Source organism: Scophthalmus maximus, chromosome 7 (genome assembly GCF_022379125.1).
Source record: "Scophthalmus maximus strain ysfricsl-2021 chromosome 7, ASM2237912v1, whole genome shotgun sequence".
In the NCBI taxonomy this organism is placed as follows: Eukaryota; Metazoa; Chordata; class Actinopteri; order Pleuronectiformes; family Scophthalmidae; genus Scophthalmus; species Scophthalmus maximus.
This window is the reverse complement of record NC_061521.1, coordinates 14,142,369-14,159,226: the sequence shown is the minus strand read 5'-3', so window position 1 is coordinate 14,159,226 and position 16,858 is coordinate 14,142,369. Positions and strand designations below refer to the sequence as shown.

At 43.0% G+C, this 16,858-nt stretch overlaps 1 protein-coding gene across 2 annotated transcripts in view; it reads left to right on the top strand.

The window, feature by feature from the left end:
* roraa (RAR-related orphan receptor A, paralog a) overlaps positions 1-16,858 on the top strand; it is a 176,545-nt gene that overhangs the window by 124,763 nt on the left and 34,924 nt on the right. The window contains exon 1 of one of the 2 annotated variants that reach the window (XM_035642014.2): positions 6,648-6,803. The exons of the other annotated variant lie outside the window; for it this stretch is intronic. Coding sequence (XP_035497907.2) covers positions 6,773-6,803 — 31 coding nt within the window. The 5' untranslated portion in view covers positions 6,648-6,772. Of the gene's footprint in view, positions 1-6,647; positions 6,804-16,858 lie in introns of those variants that run through there. 2 annotated transcript variants of the gene reach the window in all.

Sequence of the window (16,858 nt, the reverse complement as noted above, 5' to 3'; positions counted from 1 at the left end):
AATCAAGGTCGACTCACAAGACACAGAGCAGCATTATCCCTTAATCCTGTGTTTTGGTTTCAAATAGCCTTTTTACACCTAATCTTCACAAGTGAAATGACAAACATGAATACTGAGGTAGGTATTTAAATGTGCATTACCTGCAATGTTGAGGTCAAAGGCTTATTGCTAACTTAAAGTGGCTCTGTGTTTTGTGAAAGAACAGATGATCATGTGTCCGCTGCTGCTTTTGCTGCGGCTGTTTAACAGAAGACAAGGGATTCTTGTGATGAAATTCCCTCAGGCACTTTCAGTTGGATAAGGGAAAGTCTCTGAACTTTTCATCCAAACTATGTGTTATTAGTTTTTTGTGTTTGTTTTTCCTCTTTTCCTTCAATTTAGACTGTAATATTTTGAAAGAAGATTTCAAATGAAATACTATTTCCTGCTCCCAAAGTTTCATTTGGCCTGCTGCACCTGGTCCCGGGGAGGACGAGGCTCACTGAGTCAACAGACATAGTGAGTACATGAGTTACATTTCGACGGCAGCGTCGTCTCTGGTCCTGTGTCCATCAGGCTCAGCTGTGGCAGAGCTGGAGGAAACTTAAAGGTGTTGTGAAAGACTAAAAGTGGGCCAGCCGCTGCTGCCTCCTGTTGACCTACCTTGTTCAGAGGGTCCAGGTACAGACTGATGACAGGACTCCTCCTCAGCGGACCACATTACTAATGTGTGAGGGTGCAAGAGGAGCACACCCAGTGATGAATCACTCCCCTGCACCCGTGGCATCCTCATAAGTCAAGAGTAAAAAGTGTTGAGAGTGCGCTCAGTAAAACCGCTCCTTCTCCCTGTTCACCGTAGAGAAACTCCGTCCAGGCCCGGTGGAAGACTGGAAGGGGGAAGGCTAAGTGGTGCTCGTTGTGCATAGCCTGAAGATCTCCCTCAATCTTGAGGAAAAACATTAGTCCCTCTTGTGGGTCACTTGTTTTTTATAAAGCTCATAGAACTTGGGAAAAGTTACTTTCATGCTTGAACAGAGCTGCTTTCCTAATAAATGATAGTAATCTACGTTGCGTTGATGAGGACTGCCTCGCTGGACCAGCGGCATTACCTGCAGTCACAGAGAGAACTTAAAATATATGTTAGTTTAAACTACAACAGTTTTCTTCTGAGGGTTCCTGTGCTGAGCATTCACACAAGAAGGGCCCTGCCTCATTATTCACTTTGCCTTTTCAGGAGAGAGAGAATAATGGGCAAATTGTTCAGACTAAAAGCGAAGAACATTTTCAGTAATTTAGAAGTTTTATAATCATTTTTTTACTTATTGACGCAAATCTTGTACATCACAGTTCGCTCCTCTGTTTTTTTTTTTACTTTCTTCTAGCCTTAAGCCAGAAGGTTAACTATTTTAGTTTACACGCCCACCCTCCCCCCACAGCTGATGTCAGGCTATATTGGTGATGTTGGGGGAGTTTGTAAGTTTGACGCTAGGTAATACATCACACACTCCGGGGGGTCTCCCTGGTATGCTCCTCAATAATGAAGTTCATTCGTTAACTTCTCCCTCAAAGGCCAAGTTCCCGAGTCACCCTACCCACAGAAGAAAAAGAAGAAAAAAACGTCATCATCATGCTTTTCCCCTTGACAGGCTCAGTGGTTGCCTTTGCAGGTCATGACGAATAAGAAGGTCCATTACCAATCCCTCATGCCTGCTTATAGCCATAATTATCACACGGAAAATGACCTGCTGTGTTTGGTTTGCCGTGGAGGAGCAGCGCTCCCCTAATCACCACCTCCTTTCCCTCCTGTCGCCCTCCATGCCATGGAGATGGAGCTGGTTTTGGGGGAGTCTTGCCAGTTCATTAGAATTCACAGGCTTCCACCTCCCTGCCTAGCCAGGCTAAGCCTCTCACACAGGCTGCCATGCCTGCGATAATCTCCCCCTCCTCGTTCCCTCTTGCTCCTTCTCTCTCGATCCTCCTATCCCTTTCCTTTTCTGTCCCCAAGGGCAGCCTCACACAAAAGAGATGCGCTGCAATTCATTGTTAAATCTGATTTCTATAGATCTATTTAAAATGTGTTCCGTGAGTGATATGATAGCCCTTCAACAGTGCTGATGGTCTCTCTTTACCTCTCTGCCTTCTCAGCCGATAAACCAAGTAAATAACCTTTGTTGAATAACTTTCTGAATTTTTTTCCAGGCCGTAACCGCCAGTTGTCCATCCGCTTTCAAGTGGGCAGGTTTTGAACATTGTTGTTGCCCAAAGACAGAAAGAAATGCCCTGGCTTTCCACTTAGTTTAACATCTAGTAGGGAAATAACTGCAACAATTTAAACATTATAGCTAATTAAAAGCAGGTTCACAGCAATTATTATTTTTAACTGAAGTAGTTTAGTGATAATAATATTGTTCACAGCCTCTTGCCACCACCTCATTCATACCGGAGAGGGGTCATTCAATGTGAAGCAGGTCGGCCTTAAATGATGTCGGGCCTGGTCAGTCCTTGACTTTCGCTGCTGTGTTGACACAGTACTTTGAAAACATCTGACTGAAATGATTTGGAGTTTTTTGCGTTTGTTTAAAAAATTGGAGAAAAAATGGTTGATTTTAATTTAGCTCTATAAATAACCGTGGCAGTGAAACAAAAGGCTATAGCCTTGTCAACCATTCACCATAAGCACTGTGTTGTTGATTCTGATTACATGACAGTTGACAGTTGTACACTTCACCTGTGTAGGAATGATACGCTTTCATATCTCTTCCTTTCGACCCTGCTTGTTCTATAAATATTGCATTTGTGTGTGTGTGTGTATGTGTGTGTGTGTGTGTGTGTGTGTGCATTGACTGACAGATCGAGAAAGAGAAAATAATGCTGAGCTGGCCGTGGGGCTACTGCGCATATTAATGATGAAGGACAGTGAATATACGTACTAACATGGAGTCATCTAATCAGAGTTAATATCTGTAAAGTTACACAAGAACGAAACGTGCGTACGGCTGCTACTTCGCTGGACTAGACACACTGTGCCGCGCTGTGGGAAATCCATTAGCCGTAATGAGTAAACACTAACGGTTTCCTGTAGCTACACATTGTACCGTAATACAACATTATACCATAGCACAGCTTTGGCATGTAGGTTTTTAAACTCCCCCTGCCCTTATTCAAACGTGTCTCTTAATGCAGCGCTCCGCAGTCCTCTGGACATAACCCAATAGTGTCCTCCATTTTCACTGAAATAGATATTCCCTTTGTTGTCTGTGTGATTTATTGAAGTCTTCCCACAAGTGGAAGCCCCCAGGAAATTGCCTGGAATGGCCCTAAATTGGTTTATGATTGTGTGGTGTGGGCCGGTGCTGTTATGGTTCTAATGTTATGCCCTCCACTCCTTGGCATCTATACAAAATTGATGTGTATTGTTTTCATGGAGTGCCTGTTGGAGCTTGTTAATTCTGCCGCTGCTTCGGGGCGGGCGGCGCAGTTCCAAGCGACCAGGTGGAATATAAGCCTCGGCTCTCTGAGATACCTCGCGAAAAGCTTGGGACACAAATTGAGGAGGTTCATAACTGTTCATCCTGTGGGGTCAAAGGCAACGGGGTGCGGCGGCATGCAAGGCTGCGTGTCCTCGGCCTCGGAGGCCGGTCCAGAGTTGTAAGAGTTAATGTGGATCAGCTGCTTGTTGTGTCAGTGCGTGGAACGGCTACTGACAGAATGTTAATGAGGCCATTATCAGCTCTGGTCCTCTCGTCTCCTCCAGGGGCACCACTAGATGCTCTGCTCCTCATCTCAATTGAATTCAATTCTACAGGGCTTGTTTACAGTAAATAAATTTCCCTGAATTAATCCAATAAAGAGTGCGAGACACATGACGGGGCTGCTCCGAACGCAGACACGCGGCGCACTGTGTCTGGTTGAGCTCAGAGTCGGTACCAGCGGCGTGTTGACAGAAAATCTTTACTGCCACTCTTTCTGTTTTATACTCAGGAGCATCAAAAAAAGAAATGACTAAAATGATTCTATTGATGACTTCACATCACCACGTTATTACCCACAGACATTTCACCGTCGGTGCCGCTGTGGCTCAATCAATGCTCTAATGAATAAGTATCAGCAGCATATTGGCATACTGTCACTGCTAATGTGGAGCAGTCAAGGAAGTGTGTGATCAAGACCAGATGAAGCAGCTTTGATGGAAACACCTGTCCTTAGATATACTGTAGGCCTGGGACTTAGCATTTTAGCACAATTATATTCAGTTGGAGGAACTATATTTGCCGTAGAGCTGAAAGGATAGAACAAAATCCTCTTTGGTTTCTTCAACTAAAATTATATTTAGTTTTTTGTCTTTCTTTAAGCGTTGGCTCACCCAAAATCCTGAAGGAAATGATATATTTGCACTTAGTCGGTATTTAGCCACGCAAATAGTTTTTGGTTTCATTTCATTTTATTCATTTGTCATTTGGATGAACCTACCCTTTGACTGTTGAAGTGTAAAGGTGGAAAAACAAAACAAGGGGCTGGACGATGAGACTCTTCTTTGCGATCGAAAATCTTGTTCAACCTTTCAGTGGAAAGCTACTTGTTTATTTCCAAAAAAACAAATCCAGTCGAGCCTTCTGTGTGCTACTGTTATCTTGATTTTAATCTGACATTTTACAGGTCTTTTTTCTTTCTTTTGAGAAGCAGCCACAGAGTGATTTATATAATCCCCAAACCTGCAGGGAACTCCCGCAGAACCTCGTCTCTTCACCACATACATATATTGTAAGTAGACGAAACATTTGCTCCTTCTAGCGTTCCCAGATGTTCTTGGATAACCAACCGACAGACTCAACCCCTGTTATCATGTTTTATGTTTTTTTCCCTCTTAACCATAGCTCAGCGTTGAGCCACAGTGTCCCGAGCCACGGCTGCTTCTAGAACGACTGATATTGCAGCCAGTTTGTGAGAGACAACCACAGATAGTGGCAGTTAAACATGTTCCTGCGTGGGCCTTCGCCCTGACTCATCTGGTGAACTCTGAAGATGTGTTTTTTTTTGTGAGGAGACTCCAACGTCGAAATGAGACGACTGCGCTGTCTCTGACATCACGTTGTTCTGAATAGTTGTCTGTGGCTGGTTTGTATCCCAGGCACGCTCCATTTGATGCTTTATGTCTCTGAATCACATTTTGTTCATTAGACGGTGTGTGTAAGAGACCGGTGTTGACACAGCGTGAGTTAATGTGTTTAGTGACTCTAATGGATCATAGAGGTCCTAATGAAACATTGTCATGGGAAGATTTATGTTGCGAGCTGCTGAGTCCTCATTTCCATTTTATATGTGGTTAGAAGTACCTTTATTCAATGAACAATAGAAGACATCGAATGAATATGGATATTTAGAGTGTAAAAATAGGAATAAATAAATAATCAAAGTGTCTATTAATACTGTATTGTTCATATGAAATTCTTGCCCTTGGAAGGAGCACAATTCTGTGGCACAGATAGTGTGCTGCAGTGCTGTTATCAATATCAAACGGCAACGGGGAATGTGAAATGAGCCTCCAAAATGTGAAATATTGTAGGTGTTTCAATTTCAAAATATTGCGGCGTCTGAAACCAAAGCTGTTTGATATTTGTCTTGAGATGGGTTGATACGAGCCACCAGCTTTTTCATGGAAATGCCAAATGCAACGTGGTTATTGGCCGGCGCTGGATTGCACTAAAACCAGAATATTGTATCAGAGAGAGACAGCTGGTTAGGAGTCAGAACAGATTATCATATGAGAGAGGATGAGCGAGGAGAGGGGGAGGAGAGAGAGAGAGAGAGAGAGAGACAGTGAGGGAGAGAGAGAGGTAGGGACTGGAATGGGAAGCAGGGGGCCAAAGTGAGGGGCATGGGAGGGAGAGAGGGAGAAATGATAGCAAGAAACTCATCGCCGGGTCGCTGTGGGGTGGAGGGGATCATCCAAACCCTTTCCGTCGCTATCTTGCCTTCTTCACCTGTCAAAAAGAGTGTGAGAGTCGTGTGTGTGTGTGTGACAGAGAGGGGGGGGCATGCGGGTCCTCTGAGAGGTCAGGGGAAGAAGCTGAGACTCCACTCATCTTCTCTCTGTGTAGGGCCCACCGCTGCTCGCACACATCTGGCCTCACACTGATCACTCATATCTACAGACAGGGAGGAGCAGGAGAGCGGAGCGCTTCGATCTTTGAGCCACAGAAAAATTACATATCCCCTCTTATCCATCCTCGCCTCGCTTCTCTTTTTTTTTTTTTTTGCTTCCTCCTTCTATTGTTTCTTCGGCTCTTTTTCTCTTTCACCCCTCACTCATCCCCTGTCGAGCCTTTTATCCCCTCTTTGACTTTTTTTTTCTTATCCTTGACATTGCGCCATTTTTTTAAAAAATGTAAAAAAGCCAAGAGAGCAGTAGGGGCAGAACAAAGTGGTGAAAATCTGCTGTCTGCTAGAACCGGTTCGGACTTTATCCCTGCACTAAAACGCGATAAGCCACAGAAGATAGTGAGCGTGTGCTGTGTCTAGCAAGCCGGTATACAAGGCTCTGACTGCAATCAGTGGGAAGAGGGCCAGCTTCCCTGCCTGAGCTCTCAGCGCCCCTACTGGCTGCCTGCTGTGCCAATCAAAGGCTAGTGGGTGGGGAGCAGTCAGACATGAACACTGATGTCACAGTCACATGGATTCTGGTGTGGTCATGCTCGGAGGCTGAGAGACAGAGCTGTGCTGGCCAGCTGCTGCTGAGACAGCAGTGGAGGGCTTTGCGCTGGTGATAGTTTTTCTCTTATGGACTCGAAGCTTAATGATGTATTTTGTGATTTCAGCTATGAAAGGTAAGAGCAAACCGCATGCTGATCCCGCACCCAGAGTAACAAGTAGGGAAGTACGGCACGGCTATTCATAGCCTGCCAACTCTTTGCATTTCATTTGCAAGGCATGAGTGTGACAGAGAGAGTGAGAGTGAGGGAGACGGGGAGGGAGGGAGCTTGAGAGAACTACAGTAATACTGTGCTCTTGAATGCGTGCAAGTAAAATAAGCTTTCCTTATATTTCTCTTCGTGCATGGACAGTTTCCTTTTTTTATGCTGTGTAAAGAAAAATCTTCAAATTATTGAAATCTGTAGAGTTTTTATGCCTTGATTTTACTATCCTCAATGTGTTTTTCTCTTTATTACTCCGACTGTGGTGTGGAAACCACAGCCGGTGTGATCATTGTATGGGTACGTCTCTGACAACAACAGCTCCCGAGCCTCAGGACAGAAGTTTTTTTGTTTTGTTTGTGTTTTTGGCATTGATGTGAGGTAGCATGCAAGGGGAGTCGGGGGGGGGGGGGGGTTCCCGTCGCTATTCCTTTCTGCCCCATTCTTAATCCTGTTGTTCCAGTCCAGAGGACGTGTCTGTTCCGCGGGAAGATGTGCGTGGCGGTGTTGAGCGTGGGTCGCAGACGGGCGGCAGGGCACTGACGCGACTGGCAGACTGTGATTCTTGGAGTTGATACTGGTGCATGTGCGTTTATATGTTTGTGTGTCTGCGTGTGTTGTGTTCCACTGACCTATTTTTTTGGGGTAGTCCGGTTTACATGTGTGGCCATGAGAGCAGGACCGGGTCCTCCCAGACGCTGTGATGTTGATCTAGTTTGCTTAATCCCAGCTCTTCCACCCCCTCCATCATACAGGCATACATGCGCGCACACACACACACACACACACACACACACACACACACACACATCCACGCAGACAGATACTTAAAGTGCTGGCAGACATACAGTACAGTACACACTTCTCTCATGCTTGCTTGCACAGACAAACACACGCACACACACACACACACTCACACACATTTTCTACACACATGAATACACTCTCATTCTTCCATTCGTCCATATTCAAACATATGTGCTCACATGCAGCCACGATACAGTCAAATACAATAACCATGATGGGGCACAGGAAGCTGTCATCCTGTATTAAGTAGAAAAATGTCAGTAATGTTAATTTGATTTGATACTCGCTGCGTCCCTCGTCCCACCTGTCCAAAAATAAATTCACAGTTGCGGTTTTTATCATATTTATTGTGCATCTTAAAAAATATGTCTGTGTGTACACATTACACTTAAGCAAATACAATTAATGCTACAACCAAATGCAGATATTAATAAATTATGTGTTGTTAATATATAATGTTGAAAGTAACCCTCACAGTGTATCCTAATTTACATTTATAATTTACATATTAGTTCTTTGTGTGAGACTATGACCATATCATTACTTTTTTCCCCTATTTATTTATTTATGGAGTGACACTCAAGTCTTGAAGAGAGAGTGCTGTACTTTATCTTCTTTTCAGTGAGACACATATGAAAATGGCCTTTGACCTATTGTCCTTCTATATGTAATTCATAGTGAAATGATATCACATTTTTAGATGGAAGCCAGTGTCTTGTGTTGTGTGTAACTTTTGTTTTACATATCTGTATATTCTTTTCTTTTTCCTTTTGACTATAGCGTAGAAGAACAATTTTTAAAAATACATCTTGAAAGCGATAGATGAATTTAATTCATCAGGATTTAGTTTAACATATTTAGGAGCCAGTTTTCTTCTCTCATTTTTAGCTCCGTCTTTTTCATTGTTATTATATTCCGTTCAGTTTGACAGGAGCTGCTGGTGTCACCCGGCTACTGCGACAATGTCAGAAATTAAATTAAAATGTGAACAAGCTGTATAATTGGAAACTAATTTAAACAGAAGTAGTAATTTCTTCCAGAAGAAGGTCAGTGAAATGGATGAACAGCACAATGACTCGCTGCCTTGGCTTGCAGTTCTTCATTATGTTAATATTTCTACATGATTATACTGCATGTGCCTTTTTTTTGGTGATCTTTCTTTTCACTATTGTTCATAGTGTACACCACCATAACCACCACCTCTCCCTCTCTGTTCAGCCTCTCCACCACCACTGCCTCTCAAGCACCTAATTACCTGTAATGGAAACATCCCTCTCATTACCCCATGCAAATTAGCCAGCCTACTCAGCACAATTAAGATGAAAATTCCAATTACATAATTAAAGAAAGTTGTTTGATGTGTGGATCGACAGAAAAAAAAAAAAAACGGGTTTGGAAAAGTACATCCCACAGTACATACAATTAACCCTTCAAAAAAAGGGCATTATGTGGCAAGGTGTACAGCAGCAGTGTTTTAAAAAATTGTCGAAAGCAAGGCCCAGGGAGCCACGACAGTGTATGCAGACTGCACATGAATATGTGATTCAACACGAGTGTGTACTAGACTGTGAAAAATGATCTGGGGCCGCGCAGGAGGTAAAGCTAAATATCTTGTGATAGGCGCTTTAAGGCGATATTAACAAGGCTGTAAATATTTGCCTTAGATTTGGTGCTCTTTGTCTCTTTTCATCAGTGGCTGATTGAAGTGCTCACTACCCAGTGCTGCAGGCTCTCACACATTAAAGCAGAGGTTAACAAGATTGGCTATTATCCAGTTAGGGGCCGAGGACATGAAGAGCCAAAGGAGAAATCGCCACAGATTAAGGTGGAGGCAAATATAGCACAAGTCACCTGCAAGGATTTAAAATAAAAAAACCCACTTACAAAGAAGGAATATAAGAAGAGCTGTTCTCACGTCCTCTGATGTAAAAATGTATATATATATTTTTTTCTATAGTATTAGAATATTTTATTTGTTTGAATGCGAATAAAGTTCAATAACATTGTCTATAGAATCAAATAAAAATGTTGTAGGACCTCAAAATTGTACATCGCACAAAATCTGGATCCATGAAAGATGTATAGATTTAATTTCGCTTTCTCCAAGGGAGAATTTACATGTCACAGCTAAATTGAAAAGATCATATCTGAGCAGAGGAAAAAGACAAAACAAACAAGAGGTTCCTCAGATGGTGGGAGTGTGCTCCAGCCCTCTCCCTTGCTGCCTCTTGGCTGGCGGAGGAAGTGGAATGGCGTCCCCACAGGTTATTAAAGTGTGCGGGGTGTGCCAGCCTGCGTTGTGCACACTGAGACGCACATCCTGGCTTCCTGGCTGTGTGTGGAGGGACTGGTTAATGAGATATTGACTGCCCATTGAGAGCATGGATTTTTGATTTGGCCGCATAGAAGGAGAGGAGATGAGAGGGGAGGAGGGCACCACTTTTTAAATTTCATTTTGGGTTTGCTTGTTTGCCTGTTAGTATTGTTTATTATGTGATATTTTATTGACAATTTCATAATCCTATAGTTATTCTTGTGGCATAAATCACAATTAAAGTTGATCTTAATCAATCACCAATGAATGAATAACAATGCCTTTAAATAAATAGATATAATCATCAAAGTTACTACACATTACAACAGTATAATTTAATAGCACTTAAGTACTGAATTACTATCCATACTTCAAAAGACATTGACAATGAATTCATATCTTTTAAGCATTTAAGTGTTGAATCTTGTGAAACAGATTTTCCCTTTTGCCACCAACCAAACGGACAAGAATGCAGTTAGTATGAGTATAGTTTTTATGCTGCTCCCTGGTTAATGTACAGCTCCATCCGAGCCCTTGCCGGGTGCCGGAAATCTCTGTCAGTCGTCTTGTCAGTCACACCGTGTTGGTTTTGACAGATTATTCCAATCACAAGCAAGGTTAAATGACTGACTTGTCCTATGCCCAATTTAACAGCGGGATACAACAAACCGGATACCTGAGATCATTTTTGTTCGTGCACGGGTTCAGTCAGGGTTCTCACTTTGGCTCTCCAGTCAGGTAGACCACCTCGCTGGGCTTCGTCGAACGCCTCCAAGAGTAATTTCCTGCTTTACTTTCACTCAGTATTTCAGGAGTCACTTATAGATCCTTTGAAGTGTCTCCCTGTCATGCAGCATTTAGCTGCTGATAGAAACACGTCCTCTGTCAGCACTCCTTAGATAATCATGAACCACAGTCCATAAAGTTAAATAACATTTTTTACCTCTTTTTTTTTTTTACCTCTCTGTCCTCCTGTAGCTTCCACGGTAGAATATGTATCCACGGGAGCGACGGGGCAGTTTAGCTGTCATTGTTCACAGAAGACCCATATCTCATTTGTTACTTGTGGTTATTTCAAATACTGAGATATGTGCTTTTAGCATTGATTAGAAAAGGAGGAATATCAATACATCAAAGAGTAAAAAATCAAATACAGAGATGAAGAATTCCCTGCTTTGTCCTTATACGCTGTGCCGCCTGGGGCCCAGAAGTTAACAATGTTTTAAGAGAGTGCAGGGGGAAGTTTTCCCGTCCTGTACTTTCATTCTGAGCATGTTTCGTACCGTTGGCTTTTTTTCCTCTCTGGGGCCTCTGGAGGGCTGTCCATTGGCTTTTTGAAGTTGCATCAAAGAGGAAATGGGGGAGAAAAGGCATTATTGATTTTGCGTTTTGTCTGACTCAAACACTGAGGACAGAAAAACACATACAGAGTTAGGTGTTTGGCAGTGGGGCAGCTCCGTCTCTTGTGTGTGAGCCAAAGGGAGTCGGGGTAGGAACCAAAAGAGGTAGAAGGTGAGGAGGAGCACGAGACAACACTAATGCATCTCTCCCCCGAGTCGTATCTGCTCAGTCCTCTCGCTTCCATCATTACTCTGCTCCTCTCTGTTCCTAATGGAAGAGTAAATAAAGCCCATCACTGTACGGCTGGAGACGAACCTCCGTCTCTCCCCGCCGTGTCGGATAGCTTTTCCTCCTCCTCCATCAGGCCGGTGACTCCCAAGCTCCGACAGCGCTCTCCAGTTGACCTGCCTTTCCATGAAACACCAAGCTGCTCTCTTCTCAGTTGTAATCAGATCCCTCTTGCTAGGCAAGCACGCTGGCGGCGGGCAAGAGGAGGAGTATTGTTTGTGTAGTTTATCACCTTTATCCTTCTCCTGTGTCAGTCCGGCAGGGGTGAGATGAGAGAGGAGTACCTTTCTGGTGTTAATGTAACCCCGGCTGACTTAAAAGGAGCCCTCGGTGACAGCCACTAAGAGCCGCCGCTTGTGTGGCTCAGCACTTATGCTATTAACATATGGTAAAGCCGCGTTCTACTAACATTGTTGATTTCCTTGTTCACACGCGTGGAAGTCGCTGGAATTTGTAGTGAGACAAAAAGACTGTGTATAGTGATGGCATTTCCAGAATTGCAGCAAAAATATGCCGTAGAGTCAGGGAATGTGGAAGGGTCAGAGGTCACGGCATGCTAAGTCACACTCCCCTCAGCTCCATGGAGAGCGACTGCGGCATCTAGGGACCCTGGTGGGGAACAAAGGATGAAAAATGAGAGGTGCATGGAATTTTGATGAGATGAGGGAACAGGCAGCGTTATAACAAAGGTCGTCACAACATGCACTCTGCCGCTTGATTACAAAAGGGAGAGAAGTGTGTGAGGCGTTTGATTACATGTCCCAGCAGAGGCCATTAGGGGTTCTCCTTGTAGGATGGCATCATTTACACTCATCTGATCTGCCGTGGAGGCTGATGAACAAACGACGACTGCAAATCCTCCAGAGCACTAGGGGGGGCTCCTCAAGAACAACATCGCCTTTCCAGAGTTTGGAAGTTGTTTCAGTCTCCCAACTTCGCCGTTAGTGCCTACGTTACATTTCGCCGCCGTGAAGCAGATTGTAACAAAACAAGTTTGAATCTCCCAGAGGAACCGGCGCCGACTGCGAGTGAGCACTAACTCTCAAGGTTGGCAGCATCGGGCGCTCCTCCTCACCCCATCTTAGATGCATGAAAGCAATTTTATCATCATAAATAACAAAGAAAAACAGCCTTGCCAGAAGAGTCCGCTTTAGATTGATTTTTATGCACATGCATTCATTTGAAATAAAAGAAATGCTGCTTCGGAGCTAATTACAAAGATGAAAGGAGGGAGAATGTGCAAGGCAGTGAACTTTGTTTAAAGGCGCAGCACATGGTAATGAAATCCAACCCCATTTATGAACTCATAGTATATGATTTCATATTGCACAGTTGATGTGCGAGAGGGGGGGAAAAAAGCGACCTCGTACGTGTCAATCTCAGTATCCTAATTGAGCGAGTCAGGCATCGGAGCAGACCTAACAATGGGTGTCCTAGACAATGAGTGCGTGGATGTTTCCCAGCCGGAGCAAAGGGGTTAACTGACTGTGGAGAGATCCTTGACCTATCTGAGATGAGCTCCCCGCCCCCTCCAGCAATGTGGAATATATGATTGCTGATTATGAGTTTATTCCCCATCGTGTTGAGCCTTTTGCATGTCAGAATCCATCCCTCCCCAGCTGAACTGATTAAGGAGCTGGAGATGATGCTACAGCTCTCAGCGATGCTGAAAGACTCAGAGAGCTTGGTAATCTGGAGTGCAGCTGGCAATCACCCACCGCCGACTCTTTTGGAGGCTTTTCTGGTTGTTTTGTTGTTTTCAAGTGGGGCTTTTTTGGCATATTGTTGTCTTTGTTCCCCAGGGCTTTCTTGTTTCTGGATGAGAGCTTCCCTAGTGCTGAGCACAGGTCCTTGTCAACCTGGCTGCTCGGCGCAGCCTAGTCCAGCCTCGACAACGGCGGCGTCAGCAGAGACCCTCGCTCAAAGTCTCAGGATGTGCTTATGATCTCCCTCTTACAGGAGCCTAATTTGAAGAAAAAAAAAAAAAAGGTATCCTCATCCCCGATTTAAAGAAAGCTCTCACTTTGCTCATTTTCATAACTCCTGCAGTCCAACACATGGGACAAAGGCATCACATAAATTGAAATAAATGGCTCCATGAAAAAATGTATCCCCATATCAACTTTAAAGTGTTTTCATGCATCCAGTGGATTTCTGTCACAGGGAAACAAATAGAGTTTTATAGCAAGAAGACTGGCACGACCGCTTTATTTGCTCGCAGGGATCTGTCGCTTAGTTACAAATCAGCATCTGTCGTCTCTAAGTTTTGTTTTTGTCAATGGTTGCAGGGGATAGGAAGACGGTCTTGTTCCTACGGTGCTGATGGCTGTTTTAATGCCTCTAATGTGTGACTTTGGGCAACAGCGGAGGAATCTGCCCAGACAGAGCATTCACAGTTACTATCAAGGCTGTACAGCCCACTGCTAATGACGTACCACTGTCAAACACATAATCACCCACATTTTTACTGCTTATTGCTTAAATTCTTAAAGGTTTTTTTATCGAGTGAAAATGTGATTTAATACACTGCTTCTCAGTGAAGATTTTTTTTTTTACCATCAGTGCTGTCCGGTTATACACAGGTTAAAAAAAAAACAAATGCAGTCTAATATACGAGGAGAGGAAACTGTCATTTTCTCTTATGTACTTGTATTTGAGGGCTAATTTAAACCACTAGTCCCAGTAAACAAATGGCGATTGTCTGAGCTGCTTCCTCGTGTAAATGAAATGCTTTAAGGTGTTACACTGCTGTGATGAAAGACACCAAACATGTCCCACGTCTCACCACGGTGTCTGAGAAGTGATGGGTGGGAAGCTCCTCCCAGACGCTGTTCTGCTTTGTGTGTGAGTTTCTTGATGGTATGTTATTTGTCTTTATGTAGCAGGAATTCTTCATCATTTCTATATAAAAAGAAAATGAATTGGTAATTATGTCCTTTTTACAAATGTATGCAAATATTAATAATAATCACACCTCACTGCACATTAAGTATCATTCGGCTTTGTAGGGGATAAATTCCAGTGGTCGTACTCCGTGGGACCTCATTCCTAGATTTTATTTTCAGCAAAATGTCTTTGTTTCATACACAACAGGCAAATTTATTCTCATCGTGTTTCAACCTCACTGCTGCGGGTCACATTAGCTGTCACCGTGGATACACTAAAGGTAAGGGGAAACGAGGCAGGATGGGTGATGGGTGAAGCGAATTTTCCTGAAACTCAGGATGATCAGAGTAAAACTACTGTATGTTTGACATACGTTGCCCGTTTGAGTTGGGTAAGGAAGTTGTTTTTTTGATCTTGTGACACGTGATCACATCGGGCCTTTCTTCTTTGATCTCAGCATGGACTTTTTTTCCCCCCTTTCTCTTGGTGTGGGATTATTATAATTTATACATAAGGGATTTTGTTTTCAGCAAACTTGAGTAAATATTGTGTACATAGTAGATTAACATTGTATTCATTTACACATTCTCATTAGCGAGTCCTAAGGTAATTAATCAGAGGCTGTGGTATATGAGAAGATAGACACCGTTCAAATAATTTATTCCTTTCTGCTCTTACCGGCTGTGAGAAAAAAGTGTCTGATCAATTCTCCCTTAGATGTATCTCTTTGAAGACATGCAGTGTCTTATGAGACCACAACCACTTTGTTTATTCTCTAGAAACTGAAGCCTGCCGACCTTGCATATTCTGCACAAATATTGCAGGGGATTGTTGCCTGAATAACCCTAACAGCCAACAGTTTCCCCCCAAATATGGGACTGTATAACCCCAATTAAGTCCATGCAGGTAGTAAACATTCAGTTTGCTGTCTGGTGATGAAGCACTGCAGTGAGTTGAGTTACGTTGCGTTTGCTGTTTAGTGTTTGCCTAGGTAATAACACAAAGAAAATACATTAGCTTCTGAGATTGTTACCATTCTTGATCAATTCTGTGCCTCGATATGTGCATATAATATGAGTATTTATGCTTTTATGTTTCCAGGCACCAGAGGCACAACTTCAGCAAAGGAGAGCACACATCTCTGTGCTTTTATTCGAATCAGTTAAAGGGAGAAGAATTGTGGGAGCACCAGTTTTGTATGGGAAAAAAATGGTGCGGTGTCGATTCACAGGAAAATTTAAGTTTTAAGACGATAGTATTAAGTGAACTGGAAACGGTGTGTGAGAGCTTCACTAAAACTGAAAAGTTTTAAGACTGTGCAGTAAAAAAAAAAAAAAATTAGAACAACATCTGGTAATGCTAGCTGACGTAATCACTTCATGAAGTAATCCTTTATGAAGTATGTGTTCACATTACCTTGTCGATCAAGGAAATTCACACCAGATACAAACTGAGAAGACGGCCGAATTGCATAAATTGAATATGCAGAAATGCCTGGATTATAACTTTTGGCGTTTGTACAATAACAACTTATGCATCATTCTTAAAAGTCTTTGTCTCCACACGATGATCAGACGGAGCTGCAGCGGTGGGTTGGGAGCAAGAGTCAGTTCTAGGAACCATTTCCAATAAATTATCATAAGATATTCAATCATGAATTGCTAAATATATACAAAACTTTTTTTTATATAAACTAAATCACGCTTCACCTGTATTTAAGACCAAAGTAGCACTGCCGTGGTGAGGTTCAACATATTGTTTGTTTCTAATGGAAGCGATGGTTCAAGCTAGCGCAAAACAGCTCTCACAGTGATCAAATGTAGATAGACTTTAATTGAAGCCACTGTAAATGACTCTCACTGTAGCTCCCCAAGAAAATCACGTGCTAACTGTTAGAATTTAGAAGTGCAAATTGAATGGAGCTTCTGAAAAGCGCAGTGCAATACTGTAGATCCTGTGTGTTCATTTTGACATTTGATCTTATTTATGATGATGATATTTAACTAAAAATGCCATCTTCTACACTTAAACTCACACATTTACAGTTGCATGGATCCATGTCTGCTTCTCCCTTGGTCCAGGATTTCAAATGATTCCAGCATTTTGAGCCTTTTATTCTCCGACATACAGTATATGTGTTATACATATACAAGTTTCCATGTGCTTTGCACGTTGGTTTTACACCTTGTAAAAGAAAACCAGGGGTGGTGTCTTTCAGCAGCTCAGTTTCTCTGAGGCAATCCAGAGATTCTTCACTTTGTATTGTACACTCAATGTTATCCATAGGCAACAGATATTTTATGGCTATTACCGATGTACGTTTCTAAGATAG